General features: G+C 42.1%; 1 protein-coding gene across 1 annotated transcript in view; it reads right to left on the bottom strand.

Moving 5' to 3' along the window:
- kcnab1a (potassium voltage-gated channel subfamily A regulatory beta subunit 1a) overlaps window positions 1-17,530 on the bottom strand; it is a 395,957-nt gene that overhangs the window by 119,936 nt on the left and 258,491 nt on the right. Inside the window, exon 4 of the mRNA XM_078208296.1 lies at window positions 2,026-2,069. Within this exon, the coding sequence (XP_078064422.1) occupies window positions 2,026-2,069 (44 nt within the window). The remainder of the gene's footprint in view (window positions 1-2,025; window positions 2,070-17,530) is intronic.

Raw genomic sequence — 17,530 nt, 5'->3', positions numbered from 1 at the left:
ATTTTCCTTAAAGCAGAGTGATCCAGCAGAAACTATTGACTTTTCACAGATGCAGCTTTGGTGTACCATTTCACCCATATGCGCCGATATCCGTAGAAATGGCTTGGGTCATTTGAATCATACCTGAAATGAAACATATCATGCTTATCCTAGCCAAATTTAAGGCTTGGGTGAATATTTACACAACAAGCATCTGCAGCCACTCCGTATGCTACTCTATGTACAGCCTGTCCCTTTCATCAAAGTTTGGAATTCCACCATTAACTTTTTGGAAACAACATTTTATTGCAACGTCCAGGTTTTTATCCAGCAGTGTCAATTTTTAATGTGCAGTACTTAGACTTCATCAATGAATGTTGAAATACACAATGTGATGCACCAGATCCACCCACATCTTTCATCCAGAACAAGGTTGGATTGCTTGCCTTTTGCCATGACCATTGAAGATGCTTAATATTGCTTTGCTTTCTTCTGCTGTTTGATTCTTTAATTTTCATTTGTCAAGTTAACCACAAAGACTGCTCCCCTTCATGTACTATATTGCTAGTGTTTGTTGGTAAAATGGCAGGTGGAAAAGTAGAGTGTGTGTTTGATATTATGTGTGCATTACTTTTTGGGTATTGCTTATTGAATGTCTGTTAATGTGGTGTGTAACCTGGGTGAACTTTGGCACCATGATGTTATGGTTCAGGTCAGAAACTCCAAATGGAGCCCGCCTGGATCATAAGTTTTGCCTCTTGAATTTGGCTAGGATAAGCATGGGTTATACATTATAGTGGTTGTTTTGTTTCTTGTTTGTAATTGATAAGAATTCTTGCTAATTTTCTTACCATACATGTTAACTATATTCTTAAATAAACTTTGTTTGATAAAAGCTCCCTAGTGGGTCATTTCAATCATACCTGAAGTGAAACATATCATGCTTATCCTAGCCAAATTTAAGAGGCAAAACGTATGATCCAGGCAGGCTCCATAAAACACTTTGGAGTTTCTGACCTGAACCATAACACCATGGTGCCAAAGTTCACCCAGGTTACACACCACATTAGCAGACATTCAATAAGCAATACCCAAGAAAGTAACGCACACATAATATCAAACGCACACTCTACTTTTCCACCTGCCATTTCACCAACAAACAAAAGCTCTAAAGTACACATGTAGATCTCATGCTGAATGATTATTGACATCACATCATAGAGACCATTCAGCCCATCAACTCCACACTGACTCTCTGACAGATCATCTCACCCAGGCCTTATCTCCGTAACCACATGTATTTACCCAGCTAACCCCCCTAACCTATACATCTTTGGACACTATGGGGAAATTTAGCAAGACCAATCAATCTAACTTGCACATCTTTGGACTGTGGGAGTAGCACCCGGAGGAAACCCACGCAGACACGGGGAGAATGTGCAAACTCCACACAGTCACCCAAGGCTGGAATCAAACGAAGGTCCTGGCGCGGTGAGACAGCAGCACTAACCACCGTGCCATCCTGCCCCCTGACCGATAACAGTATTACTTAATTATTAACAATTAGTCGGGTACATCTAAATTTCCAATTAACTACATGTGGCTGGTGGCTAACATATTAGACTGTACTATTCTACTGCAGCCATACAAATTCAAGATTCATATCAGATGTTGGACGTCACTCTTCAGATTGTTTGTCTTTCGGCACTCTGAGCTCCAGACCCATTAATGATATTCTGTTATCACTTTTCAAATCAACATGTACCCAAAAATTACTTTACAAAGATAATCATGCAATGGCAACATACTTTATATTTTTCAGATTTACCTTGTGAAATGTTTATGAAGAAGACATACATAAAGGAGTAATTTTGGGAGCTTCTATTGCTGGTGTTGAACTTCATGAGGCCAGTCCGTAGGTTGAAAATAACACTTTAATCAGATTCTGACTCACACTCACCTTGAGCCAAGTTCTGCAACAACAGTGCTGCCTTACAAAATGCCTCAATGTTCTAACCCAAAATCATGTTAAATATCAATACTTACCAAGTCCTAAGCAAGATACTCGCAGTCCTGATTTTCCCAAGTTCCTTTAAATTAAAAAGAGTAACAGTTAGTAAAATAAGCGAAAGCAAAGAAACACACAAGTTTTGCTTGTCTTTTAAGCATTTTTAAATGGAACAAAATAGATTTCAATTTCAATAATCTTTTTTGGGGAAGAGGTGAAGAAGCTACAGTGAGCTGTTAACATCATGACCAGAGAAGATTATGTCAGGGCTTGCATTAACAATGAACTGCAGTGTCCTGGCAAAAGCCAAATGTGCACAAAGCCCACAAGTGGGCTTTTCCATTGTTGGAAAAACCCCATCTGGTTCACTAATGTTCTTTAGGGTGGCACAGTGGTTAGCACTGCCGCCTCACATTGCCAGGGACCCAGGTTCGATTTCCAGCTTGGGTCACTGTCTGTGTGGAGTCTGCACGTTCTCTCCGTGTGTTTCCTCCGGGTGCTCTGGTTTCCTCCCACAGACCAAAGATGTGCGGGTTAGGTTGATTGGCTATGCTAAATTGCCCCATAGTATCAGGGGGATTAGTTGGGTAAATATGTGGGGTTACAGGAATAGGGCCTGGGTGGGATTGTGGTCGGTGCAGACTTGATGGGTTGAATGGCCTTCTTCTGTACTGTAGGGATTCTATGAATTTATTATTCCATAAGAGTTAATTTTCTTCCTGTTGTTATCTACAGTACCACAGTATAACAGTAACAGCTTTAACAATAGATTAATTTTCACAAAAGAGGGCATATGAATGTGATTATGCAGCAATAACAGAGAAATACAATTGAAAGTCAAAGACAAGGTAATTAAAGGTTTGTTTTATCAAGGTTATGAGTGCTAAAATTGGGTACAAGGCAAAGTATTTATTTACACGTTAAAATTCCCTTTGCCCTGAACCAACCCAACCATCGAAATAATCTTGTATTGCAGCACTGAAGGTTTTTTCCTCTTTTGTTTTTAAATCTGTCAAACAAGACATCATCATTTATATCATAATTTTACAGCAAGTTAGCAATCAACTGAAGTTATTTTAATAAAAAAATGGTAGGACGGTAGGAAATCAAGGTTAGCTGTGCAATTGGAACCAACAACTGTAACAAAAACAGAATGAATTTATATCATCCAGGGCTCAGTTACGCAACAAGATTTTAAGAAGAAAAATTATAAATGCTGAAAGTGGAAATAAACAATAGAACTGGGCAGGAATATAAAGCAGGCCATGTACCTTCTGAAAGGAAATATATTCACATTATAATTACCCACCCGAAACAATCTCTTCCTTTTCCCCACATTGATTGGATCCTCCTGTTTCTCTCACTGCGATTGTCAATTAAGCAGCCATTTTGTGCTGTAGGTTCTCACTCATTAGAAATTGAGACTGTCTAAAGTGATTTCATGTGTGAACCCTTACAGCCAAATAAAGGGAGGAGACGTCTTGATTCCTCAGGAACACTATTAATTGGATCTATAAGTAGCCCAGATGGTAGAGGTTATACTAAGTGCATCACTAACCGAATGAAATACGAACATATTCAGTGCACACAGAAACTATGCTCCAATCTGTGCCATCTATTCCAAGATGGCAGTATCCCCAATTCTACGCAGCTACAGACCATCAGCAAGAACATCGTTTTAGATAGTAATATATGATGCCACTGTGATTGAACTTGTAAGATTGCTATATGTTTCAAATTCATATTTATATGTACATTTTCTATAAAAATGGATTTGAATCTTTGACTCTAGAAATAATAAAGCATATCAAGGATATGTCATGAATAACTTAAGGAAAAGGGGAGAAAATTGGGCTAATGACAAAAAACTTAATGTGCAAGCCTCTACATAATGCATTTTCACAGCATTATGGGAACCCACTGGAGTCTATTGTTTGGTCCTAAGATCTCTCACATTGTGAGACCAAAAGCAGAATTTTACAGTAATGTAGCCCGGTCGACTCTGGTCACCCCGCAGCTCTTTGAGGAGTGGCTGGAGATGGCATTTATGTCCCTTGATTGGGAGGAAGGCCTGCCTCAGAGAGGTGCCAGCCAATATGATTGGCCAGCAGTTCTGAGGTCCCAGCGATACCATTGGGACCAGTGGCCAGGATTGGAACTGCAAGCGATCTCCAGATTCTAAGCCCAGAATATTTATGCTCCCCTCAGCAGATGCTGAGGTGGGGGGAGGAGCGTGAATTTGCATGCATGTGATTCTTTCCAGGATCCCACCTGCCCCGACTTGGTTGTAAGTTTACTCTAGGGTGGGCGGGGCCTTGGATGGGTCACATCCCCGACCCCCTGCCCCTATTAAGGCCATTAAGTGGCCAGTTAATGGCCACATAAGAGCTTTTCCCCACCCAGCCTCAAATTTAGGCTGGAGGGAATCAGATGATAGGTCAGGAGGGCACACTTGAAAATGAGCAGAGGTTGATCTCAGGTGGGAAGGGTGGGGGATGCCTTCATCAGAAGCCGCCTTCTTAATGTCCAATGACCTCCAGATCTCTCTCCTCCCCCAATTCCACTGGAACCCCGATCAGCCCCTCACAAGGCCCCTAGGCCTTTCCTACCCTGCCACTTACCTTTCCTCTGGTTCCCAGGGCTTATTCCAGGCAGCTGCGTGCAGTACGTCTTCTAGCCACTACAGCGCTGCTCCTGAAGGAACTGGAGAGCTGCTGGTCAACCTGATTGGCTGACAGCTCTTTAAGGTGGCACTTCCTCATGGTGTTGACTGGAATTCCCACTTTATGCCAATCAATGCTCATCAGAGCGTGAAATAGCATTGGGTCTGCTGGAGTCGGCGGGAAGTTGGCATGTCCTCCCCATCAACTCTTCAGCCAAGCCCCATCCATCCTGAAAATTCAGGCCTCAGACTCAGAGCCCAGGATGGAGGGAAGTGCAAGGATCTCACAGTAGGAATGGGAGGGGTGGTGGGGAGTGGGGTCAGGGGCAAGAACTTTCAGGGGTTCAAAGATTCTGGGGAGACTGCACCTAATCTCAGAAGGGATCAAGAATTGGAGGCCAATTCCAGTTCCCACCTGAGGCCCAAGCAGAGTGATTTACTGGGTTTATCCCCTGGACACTGCCCATTGGCTGAAAAACTGAGACCAATAAGAGATGGCTCTTAAATAGCCAATAATTGGCCACTTAAAGGCCTCAATCCCGGGGAGGACAGGTGGGCCTGAGGCCTCAACCATCTCCCACCCACTTCCAGTAAAACTGTGGACAGGTCAGGAAGAGGGCTGGCGGGAAGACAATGGGTAGGCGATCCTGAGAAATTTATAAGCTCCCTGAAAACCAGCGGGCAGGCGGCTGTAAAATTCGGTGCTCTGCTCTGGAACTGCAGATAGTTTGTTCGAAGGGTTGTAAACAATGAAACCTTTAGAAGGATGCAACTAAATCAAGCTTGGAATTGAGCAATAGTTATGACAGAAGACGTTTCTAATTGAAAAGTTGGACCTTAGTCAGCTAAGTTAAACAACTAGAGCTCTTAACAGCCAGCAAGATAATTTCACAGATTGGAAAGAGCCATGTCAGAATGTCGAATGGCAGATTTACTCAGAGGCCAGGAAATAATGTAGAGAAAAACAGAACTTAGCAACTGGCATTCAATAATGCAGTGGTTCACTTTCAAATTAAGATTGCAAAAAGTAATATTCAAAAATCTGTACAAGGCATCATTTGTATGTGAACATGTAATGCAATTGTTAAGCTTTGTTGCAATACAAATAGATTAGAGTTGAAAATTGTTAGAATAATTAAGGAATTGTTTAAGTAGCCAGGTTATCCTAACTCTCCTTTCTTTTCAACATTTTCATTGTTGGAGAAAATGAGAGAGGAAAGGAAATCATAATCTTTTCTCCATATTTGAACAACTGAAAGTTTGGAAACATAAGGGAAAGGAAAAGGCTTTTCAAAGTACCGTAAGCATGGCAAACGATAAACATTTGGCCAACACACTTACTGTTATTATAAACAAAGCCTGTAACTTAAAGAGAAAGCTAAAAAGATTGGAAGCTGGGTAAATACCTAAAAATGAAGGCTCAGCTAAATTTATAACCTACATAATATAGGGGCACAGAGCAAGGTTGTATTATAGTACAAGAATTATGATCTCCATAGAGAGTAATAACTTTAAGATTTAAATTCCCAGTGATCACATCATTAGATTTCATGTTTTAAAACTTTTACTGTAACAAACACACTAAAATAAACATCAACTAAACATTACTTAATAGGCAACTAATACACTTAACTATGGGAAAGTTATCTCCCTTGACTTCATAACAGACGGAAAACCCCATGTTGTGTTTAAATGTTACATTGCACTCTCCACAGAATTGTAGTTTTACATGAACCAGTCCAAAGTTATCCTCAGCTTCCAAAAGACTCGCTGTCCCTGTTTGGCTTAGTTACAACTTCCTGTCCATCGAAAATTGTTTCTGTCACTCTTCTGAGAACCCCTGAATTGATTTCCAGCAGCAAGATCCACTCTGGCAACTCCTTCTCCTGGCCATGCCAGGGTGAATCTTCCAGTGTTCCTAAATCTCCACCGGTGCCACCTCTTCAACCAGAGAACAAGATCCCACCAGCATCTTATCTGGTGGTTAACAGAGGGCAGCCTTTCCTCTGCTGTTCATAGCAGCTGCTGTTTCCCTGTCTCTCTCTCTCTGGAATTCACTCTCTCACTTTGCCCAGCATCTGAGTCAACAAGACCGCAACCAGAAAGAGCAGCTGCCTCTCCCTTTGTGTTCAGATGTTAAATCTGGCACTTGACTTTGAATAAATTTTGGCCTGGTCCTGTCTCTATGGTAGCCAGATCTCCTGGGCTGAATACCGGGAAGATCTAATAGGAAGTTACATGGTCCTCTCCACTGCTCCATTTTACAAAGAACAAAGAACAGTACAGCACAGGAACAGGCCCTTCGGCCCTCCAAGCCTGCGCCGATCACGTTGTCCTATCTAGACCAACTGCTTGTATCACTCTATTCCCTGCCTGTTCATGTGTCTATCCAGATAAGTCTTAAATGTCACTAACGTGTCTGCCTCAACAACTTCACTTGGCAGTGCATTCCAGGCCCTCACCACCCTCAATGTAAAAAACTTCCCCTGCACTTCTCTACTGAACCTTTCCCACCCTACCTTGAACTTGTGCCCCCTTGTAATCAGCATTTCTGCCCTGGGAAAAAGCTTCCACTGTTCACCTTATCTATGTCCCTCATAATTTTATAAACTTCTATCAAGTCACCCCTCAGCCTCCGTCTTTCCAGGGAGAACAATCCCAGTTTATTCAATCTCTCCTCATAGATAGTACCCTCCATACCAGACAACATTCTGGTAAACCTTTTCTGTACTCCCTCCAAAGCCTCCACGTCCTTCTGGTAGCGTGGTGACCAGAATTGGACACAGTATTCCAAATGTGATGTAACCAACATTTTATACAACTGTAACATAATTTGCCAATTTTATTACTCAATGCCCTGTCCGATGAAGTCAAGCATGCCATATGCTTTCTTCACCACCTTTTCCACATGTGCTGCCCCTTTTAAAGATCTATGGACCTGTACTCCCAGATCCCTCTGTGTGTGTGTATGCTCCTGATGGTTCTGCCATGGATACATAATTGGCTTGATGACAGAAGAGGGTTGTAGAGGGTTGTTTTTCCAATAATAGGTCAATATTGTGTCCTGGAGGTCTGTGACTAGTGGTGTGCCTCAGGGATCGGTGCTGGGTCCACTGTTATTTGTCATTTATATTAATGATTTGGATGAGAATTTAGGAGGCATGGTTAGTAAATTTGAAGATATGCAGGTTAGGTGCATTGACCATGCTAAATTCTCCCTCAATGTACCTGAATAGGTGCCGAAGTATGGCGACCAGGAGATTTTCACAGTAGCTTCATTGCAGTGGTAATGTAAGCCTACTTGTGACTAATAAATAAACTTTTTTAGTGGACAGCAAAGAAGATTATCTAGGATTGCAATGGGATTTTGGTCAAGTGGGCTAGTGGGCTGACGAATGGCAGATGGAGTTTAATTTAGATAAATGCGAGGTGATGCATTTTGGTAGAACAAACCAGGACAGGACTTACTCAGTTAATGGCAGGGTGTTGGAGAGAGTTATAGCACAAGGAGATCTAGAGGTACAGATTCATAGCTCCTTGAACGTGGAGTCATAGGTGGACAGAGTGGTGAAGAAGGTATTCGGCATGCTTGGTTTCATTGGTCAGAACATTGAATACAGGAGTTGGGATGTCTTGTTGAAGTTGTACAATAAGAAGTTTAACAACACCAGGTTAAAGTCCAACAGGTTTATTTGGTAGCAAAAGCCACACAAGCTTTCGAGGCTCTGAGCCCCTTCTTCACTCACCTGAAGAAGGGGCTCAGAGCCTCGAAAGCTTGTGTGGCTTTTGCTACCAAATAAACCTGTTGGACTTTAACCTGGTGTTGTTAAACTTCTTACTGTGTTTACCCCAGTCCAACGCCGGCATCTCCACATCATGACTACCGAAGTTGTACAAGACATTGGTAAGGCCACACTTGGAATACTGTGTACAGTTCTGGTCACCCTATTATAGAAGGGATTTTATTAAACTAGAAAGAGTGCAGAAAAGATGTACTAGGATGCTATCGGGACTTGATGGTTTGAGTTATAAGGAGAGACTGGATAGACTGGGACTTTTTTCCCTGCAGCGTAGGAGACTTAGGGGTGATCTTATAGAGGACCATAAAATAATGAGGGGCATAGATCAGCTGGATAGTCAGCATCTTTTCCCAAAGGTAGGGGAGTATAAAACTAGAGTTTTAAGGTGAGAGGGGAGAGATACAAAAGTGTCCAGAGGGGCAATTGTTTCATACAGGGGGTGGTGAGTGTCTGGAACAAGCTGCCAGAGGTAGTAGTAGAAGCAGGTACAATTTTGTCATTTAAAAAGCATTTAGACAGTTACATGGATAAAATGTTATAAAGGGTTATAGGCCAAACGCGGACAATTGGGACTAGCTTAGTGGTTTAAAAAAATGGGTATCATGGATGAGTTGGGCCAAAGGGCCTGTTTCCATGCTGTAAACTCTATAACTCTATTTATTTTATAGCTCCCACCTAAATTGGATCTACCAAAATGTATCACCTGGCATTTGTCCAGACCAAATTCCATCTACCATTTCTCTGCCCAATTTTCCACCCTATCAATATCCTGCTGTATTCTCTGACAATCTTCATCACTATTCGCACTATTGCTGTCCAGCAATCTTCGTATCATCCTTGACCTTGAATTTACCTTGAATTAAGAGAGACAATTCAAAACATATCTGTCTGAGAAAGCCTGTCATTCATAACAGAATAAAACCTGCGTCCTTTTTAAGACTGAACATTCTTGAGCTTGGGAGGCATTCAACCATGAGAAGAGCTTGGTCACTCCTGGATTTGGGAATGAACTGTGTTGTTCTCTTTGGTTGGAGCACACTTTCAAGTGTCAAAGCCTGGGAAACCAGGTTGTATTATTTGCATGTCATCTCATCATTTAATATAAATGGAACACCATTGTAATAAAGCTTGTTATTATAAAAATAAATCTTGTGTGAATCACACCTGGAAATATTAGCTGCCAGGCTAACCAACCATTTATTGTGGTGGTATTCACAGAGGAAAATTCTCCAGCAAGCCTACTTTTCTCCCTCCTCTAGTGTATAATAGAAACTGGAAAAGCTTTGAGAGTTCGTGTGACTAATTCCTGTTGTCATACCCAGTAAAAGACTTGTCTTATGCATAACTTTAAACATAGACTGAGGTCCGATGGAAGCTTCTGGAACTACCTTTATTTAAAAATGGACACTGATGTGTCAGACAGGTAGGCTATAGAATTAAAAACGCTGCACTGATTGTACAGTGTGGATGAGGAAGCTGCAAATCGCATGAGAGCAGTGAAGAGCTCTGAAGAAACATCAATTCTGTTTCTCTCTCCACAGATGCTGCCAGACCTACTGAGTTTTTCCAGAATTTTCTATTTTTATTATGTGAGAGCAGTGATGATGGTAGAATGCACAAAGTGGAGCTTTGGTTTACATTATGAAGATCTTATCCAGCCTTCTGCAATTATAATTATAGTTGTTCTTGTCTGGTAACATGAAAGACTTTATAACCTAAATAGTGGGTTAGTTATTCCTTTAAAGTTTTACATTACCTTCCTTCCAGAAGTGATGTCCTTTAGTTCAGAGTAAAGGAGCCAAGATCAAAACCACATTAAAATACAACAATCTGGTTCGGCACAAATATGCCCACAGCAGCAAGTGACTCTTTCTATCTAGGGTGGCACGGTGGCACAGTGGTTAACACTGCTGCCTCACAGCACCAGGGACCCGGGTTCGATTACTGGCTTGGGCCGCTGTCTGTGTGGAGTTTACACATTCTCTCTGTGTCTGCAGGAGTTTCCTCCGGGTGCTCTGATTTCTTCCCACAGTCCAAAGATGTGCAGGTTAGGTGCATTGGCCATGCTAAATTCTCCCTCAGTGTACCTGAACAGGTGCCGGAGTGTGACATCTAGTAACTTCATTGCAGTGTTCATGTAAGCCTACTTGTGACGAATAAATAAATAAAAATCTAGCATTTGGCAAGACCTTTTACCGCCCACTACTATAGTCTAACTGGTCATGCAGCACATGCACACAGACAAGACATCCTTCCTTCCACTGCCTGGGAAGGACTTGAGTCCTATGTTCTGAATAAGCACTGATGTGACCATGAAGAAGCCTTTCGCCTGCAAGCGTTCAGCCTCCTATGTTCCAATCAATTGGTGATGCACCAAAGTACAGATTGTGGGCCTGGCTCCTTCATCAGCGTGGCCTGAGGACAAAGTTTCACCACCCACAGGAGTGGTAGCAAGCACTGAGATATCCGATCAGGCCTGTGCCTCTTCAACTGGGACACTTGCAGCAAAGCTAGGTCCAAAAGGCTAACACGTTCCACTGCAATGAATGTTATATTATGATCACGGTATTCAGCACAAGAAACATTAAATAGTAAGAATAATTATCATCTTCATTGCTTGACCAGTAAACCGGCAAAGTGGATCACACCCCCTGTTACAAAACCTCTCTGAACCCAATGGTCAATGGTAGAGAAATTGGGTACACGCTAATGCAGAGGTAGAAGCATTCAGTTCTGCTGGATTAGCAGCCAAACAGTGGTGGCACAAACGGCCTCTGGTGTTTCTATTCTGGGATCTGATGAAGTGCAGAGTAAGCAAATAATACTTGAGAAAAAAAACCAAGACGTCAATTCAGAGAATATGGAGCAGTAAAGCGCAAACCTGGGCCCTGAGGGATTACTGTGCTCCATGCAGAAATGCTCTGCTCTTGAGCTTTCATTCCTTGATGTAGTCCTTAAAAACATGTTAATCTAAGCAGCGCTCTAACTAACCTGTGGATTTGCAATTACATTTCATTGCTAAATAAATAATAAACACATTGCACATTTTTTTCGCTGGAGTAGTTATTTGCTTCCCAATGAATTGAAGCATTGCCCTATCTACATAATCAAAAACTTCCTTCACAGCTGCTACAGTTCTCAACACCATTATGTTCTGCAAATTATTATTGGAAAATAATAGAGACAATTAAAATGATGCCATCATAATAAAGTAAAAATGAAAACTAAGTTAACTCAAATCAACATCATTAGCATATTTTATATTTGGAGAGAAAATGAGGATTCTCCCAAAAGATTCTCCCAAAAGTGCCGAATTCCCGTGAAAACAGGAGTAACAGGAGATTTTTTTAGCGTGATTTTCAGAATGAATCTCCCACACTCTGAGCACTGCAGAGTGTCCTAGTGGGATTCACTCTGGAAATCAGGGGGTGGGGCCTTTTCCCGCCCGAGAGGCCGGCAGCATAGCGCTGAGCGGGCCACTGCGCATGCGCTGATCTGTCAGCCCCGAGATCGGCACATGCGCATAGCCCCGCATCGCCATCCAATCGCTGGCCAGCCCCGTGATCCCGTATCGCTGCCCCCCCCAACCGTACCATCTCCTGATCGCTGGCCTCCCGGACGTCTCTGGGCAAGCCCCAATGTTCCCTCCAACCCCGAGGAATCCCAAGCAAGCATAATAAAAGGCAGAAATGTGTGGGTGCATTTTCAAACACAGAATGGTGCTGCGCAAGCATTTCATTCCACAACCAAAAGGTCTGTGACCAGCCCAAAATTAGGCCTCATTTCAGTAAGATTTGCAACTTCCTGAATCTCCTTCTCAATTTCAGAATTCAGGACACTTACGTTGCTGGCAGCAGTCCTCAGGTAAGTGCTACGAGAGGAGGAAAGGAAGCAAGAAGTGGCAGGAGCGGATATCAGCTGTCAGAGGATAACAGAGATCTGTGGAGCTGGAATTGAAGATCATTGGTAAAAGAACCAGAGGTGAAAAGAGGAGTTTTTTCAATGTAGAGAACCGTTGAGATCTGCAATGCACTGCCTGAAAATAGGATCGATGCTGATTCAATAATAGGGGTTGGAAAAATACTTAAAGGTGAAATAAATTGCAGCATTATGGGTAAAGGGCAGGGGAGCGGGACTAATTGGATAGTGTTCTCAAAGAGCAGATACAGGCGCAATGGGCCATACAGTCTTCCTCAGTACTGTATCATCATGTGATTCATTAGCACACGCCATTTTGGACGACTGTCCCATACACCTGAAAATTCAAAGTCAAAAGCACTGCAGACCTTTTTCCACTTGCCCATGAAGAACAGGACTTGAAATTCATCATTTTTGGTCCAGTAAACAGGCACAACAATGATCAATTATTAACCCTCAGAGTGACAACTTGGTATACACATGTAATAAAGCAGAATCTTGTTGAGGTGTCGGGTCTTGCCTGTCAGCTGACAAACGGGCAAGAGACTTGCGCTGCCTCTTTTCAGGAAGGTTCACCAAACCACCAGCCAACAGGCCACTCGCAAGCCCTCCTCTGGAATCAAGATGCCAAGGGTAGAAGCCTTGCCTACCAAAAGCTGTAGGCCACTGGATAGGTTGTGGCTGCTGCAGTAAAAGAACCTACCCGCATCTCATGATTGCAGAAAAACCCAGGCCACTGTTAAATAATTGGAGGGATGGCGGGGGTGGGGGGGCGGGGTGCTGGCAGTCAGCAGAAAGAGCTGGAGGGTGTCTCTCAGTGGGTACCTCCTTCCTGATGTGCAGTCTCTTGATCAGGCACAGAGTGCCTTTGACCCCCCACTTCCCTGGAGGAACAAGCAGGCATGGTTTTTGCTGTCATGGACGCTGCACAGTGACAAGCCCACTGGCAGGATTATTCATTGCCCACTTAAGGAGTTCAACAGGCGTTAATAGCTTGCCACTATCAATCATTCTCTAATTGTTTAATAGAAACAGAGTTATAAATGTGTCAGGAGTCTGAAAGGCAACTAAAGGGCTTCCTGCCTAGAACTTCATTCCACAAGAGGCTGGAAAGAGGTAGGGTTCCAGTATGCCATCATCTCGCGTAACTATGTGCCCTTCCTGCCTCCAAGCTCACTGCCATCAAGAACAGAAGATTCCACCCATGGTCAGCAGACATGAAATGTCCAAAAATGTGCGGGTTAGGTTGATTGGCCATGTTAAAATTGCCCCTTAGTGTCCTGGGATGCGTAGATTAGAGGGATTAGCGGGTAGAATATGTAGGGATATGGGGGTAGGGCCTGGGTGGGATTGTGGTCGGTGCAGACTCGATGGGCCGAATGGCCTCTTTCTGTACTGTAGGGTTTCTATGATTTCTATGATTCTATGATGATTAAATTTTATATGACCTGGAAGAAACAATGGCTGCAAACAATATCCATGTGTTTAACTTTAAGAAGACCAACTTCAAGGAAATAAGGAAAAACCTCAACAAAGCAACTGTGATAGTCAGACTGAATAAATCCTCATTTGAGGACAAATGGAATATCTTTTTATTTTAAGATTATTCAAGTGAGCATGCAGGATGAATAAAAACAAAGGATCTAAGAGTCCAGAAAATGCTTAATTGCTTGACAGTATTCTAAGGCAAACAAAAGCCTTTAAACCCTTTTAGAAAATAGTGAGGAGAATCATTGGGGAGAATACATGAACTCTCATGAACAGACTGGAAGGGATAAAGAGGGAAATGGGCAGAATGGCACATAAATAGTTTTTTCCAGTGTTTTAATAGCAAAAGAAGCATTGAGATGTGTAAGGGTGCAACAGTGGTGCTACTAAAGATGAGTTGAAAATAATACACATTAAATTATTAGTTTATGCAAGTATTTATGACTGAAGACTTCTTACTTTAAACTTGCTAAAGTATAATATTATTATATGTTCATAATTCATGCTAGAAATTAGGAAAAGAACCATATGTTATGAAAAACGCTGAGGTGCAACATGCGCCATAATTATATAAATCTAAGAGGATTTTTGGCACCATTGGATTATTCTAATTAGAAAAAAAAGCCCAATATTTCTCATTTGGCAGCTTGCCACTACCAACCATTCTCTAATTGTTTAAAAGACGCAGAGTTATCTATGTGGTCAGGATTGAGTTCCTATACTGTAATATACAAACACAATTCAAACAAATTCCACATGACATGTTTGTGCAATTATTATTCTGCGGTTCATTTCAAGACTGAGTGTAATCCATTTGCACTATTTTTCTAAAGTTGCATTCTGTGCACTTGTGACCACCGTTTCTCTATTGGAGTGAATTCAATTCCAACCATTGTATTTTCCACAAGTGTTACACCACTCCTCACCAATCAAGTAGACTGGTATAACAGGACACGATGACATACCTGTCCAAATCTCAGTACTTCAAATAGCACTGCATCCACAAGGTGGAATTGCAAATGGGATGATGATCAGGTGATTCAAATACTTCTGAGAGAGGAGTCTCTCATTTCAAGAACCTCAAAATCTAATGTGATACCCAAGCTGGAGCAGCAGTTGCAAATTAAAACTGAGCAATCGTGGTTTAGCTAATTTCACTGATTATATCATAACTTGACATTATGCAATATTATTAATGTTTTAAGGTTTAAATATGGTGTTGATGGTTGTTGTAATCTAACTTGTAAACATGACAACTGTCAGTTGTAATGAATCGCATGCACTATCTATATAAAAGAGCTGATGTGAGAATGATCAAAGCAATTTTGTGAAGAGTAAAAGGAATCAGACAGGGATGTATTTTTTCTCCACATTTATTCAATATGTATAGTGAAAATATACTTTGAGAGATTGAAGACCTCACTGGATTATTAGTTAGAGGCTATAATCTTAATAATGTAAGATATGCCAACGGTGCTATTTTATTGCCAACTATTAAGAAAGGTTTTGGATAGAGTAGAGAATGAAAATGAGAAGAAAGAGTTGAACAGAAATTGTAAGGAAACAAAATGTCTCGCTGTGTGCAAAGAGAATTTTATATCAGAATGTAAGATCACATTGAAGAGTGAGAGGATCAAACGGACAGACAGATTTTCTTACCTAGGAAGTATCTTAACATTGGGCAGAAAGTGCAACCAAGAAATATGGCAAAGAGTGGAATGGCCAAAGATGCATTTCAAAAATTGAAAAAGATTATGATCAGAGAGGCGAGTTTCGGATGATCAGCGAAGTAGTGCAGAGAAGAATTGAGGCCGCAGGATTGTGGCTTTTGAGACCAATATTGAATGTATCTTGGGCACGTTACATTAAACATAAGGAATTCCTAGCAAAATCAGAGACCAAGAGAATTCTGGGGATCAAGATCAGGAAGAGACAGTTGGAATTTCTTGGGCACCTTTGTAAGAAATCATGATTAAGAAAGTCTGATGTTGATGGGAAAGATCAATGGTAAGTGAGATCGAGGGAGACAAAGAATAGCGTTTTTAAAGAACCTTCTAAACTGGATGAATATACCACCAATGAAGAAGATCCATTTCTCTACAGCAAGATTAACATGTAGTCCATCAAGGCTCTCTTAGGGCAAGCTACCTGAAGAGAGAGAGCAAGAATATACAGACCAGTATGGTGTCTCAAGGATGTGAAAGCAACATGAGCAAGAATAGGTTTTCAAATGTTTTAAGTGTTACCATTTACCTATCTTAACCCATGAAATGATTATTGCTTATATATTCATCTATTAGACAACAATATATCACTTTTGATTAGATAAACACCCAAATATTAGAGCTTCAATAATTCAGTTATTTTTGACTGAATCAGTCATATAACATTGATTTGTGTGGAAAAAAAAATTACCACATTTTTTTATTTGTTCCATATCTCCAAAAGATATAGAACAGAGAACATAGAAGTCATAGAAACCCTACAGTGCAGAAGGAGGCCATTCGGCCCATCGAGTCTGCACCGACCACAATCCCACATATTTACCCGCTAACCTACGCATCTCAGGGGCAATTTTTTTAACCTGGCCAATCAACCTAACCCGCACATCTTTGGACTGTGGGAGGAAACCGGAGCACCCGGAGGAAACCCACGCAAACACGAGGAGAATGTGCAAACTCCACACAGACAGTGACCCGAGCCGGGAATCGAACCCGGGACCCTGGAGCTGTGAAGCAGCAGTGCTAACCACTGTGCTACCGTGCCGCCCACATAGAACAGTACAGCACAGAACAGGCCCTTCGGCCCACGATGTTGTGCCGAGCTTTATCTGAAACCAAGATCAAGCTATCCCAATCCCTATCATCCTGGTGTGCTCCATGTGCCTATCCAATAACCGCTTAAATGTTCCTAAAGTGACTGACTCCACTATCACTGCAGGCAGTCCATTCCACACCCCAACCACTCTCTGCGGAAAGAACCTACCTCTGATATCCTTCCTGTATCTCCCACCATGAACCCTATAGTTATGCCCCCTTGTAATAGCTCCATCCACCCGAGGAAATAGTCTTTGAACGTTCACTTGATCTATCCCCTTCATCATTTTATAAACCTCTATTAAGTCTCCCCTCAGCCTCCTCCGCTCCAGAGAGAACAGCCCTAGCTCCCTCAACCTTTCCTCATAAGACCTACCCTCCAAACCAGGCAGCATCCTGGTAAATCTCCTCTGCACTCTTTCCAGCGCTTCCACATCCTTCTTATAGTGAGGTGACCAGAACTGCACATAATATTCCAAATGTGGTCTCACCAAGGTCCTGTACAGTTGCAGCATAACCCCATGGCTCTTAAACTCCAACCCCCTGCTAATGAAAGCTAACACACTATAGGCCTTCTTCACAGCTCTATCCACTTGAGTGACAACCTTTAGAGATCTGTGGATATGGACCCCAAGATCTCTCTGTTCCTCCACAGTCTTCAGACAAAAACGGTCGATGAAGGAAGGGCCGTGGATGTCGTCTATATGGATTTCAGTAAGGCATTTGACAAAGTCCCACATGGCAGGTTGGTTAAGAAGGTTAAGGCTCATGAGATACAAGGAGAAGTGGCTAGATGGGTGGAGAACTGGCTTGGCTATAGGAGACAGAGGGTAGTGGTCGAAGGGTCTTTTTCCGGCTG

Source organism: Mustelus asterias, chromosome 3 (genome assembly GCF_964213995.1).
Source record: "Mustelus asterias chromosome 3, sMusAst1.hap1.1, whole genome shotgun sequence".
NCBI lineage: Eukaryota > Metazoa > Chordata > Chondrichthyes > Carcharhiniformes > Triakidae > Mustelus > Mustelus asterias.
The sequence above is the reverse complement of the archived record's forward strand: the minus strand, read 5'-3'. Positions and strand labels throughout refer to the sequence as shown.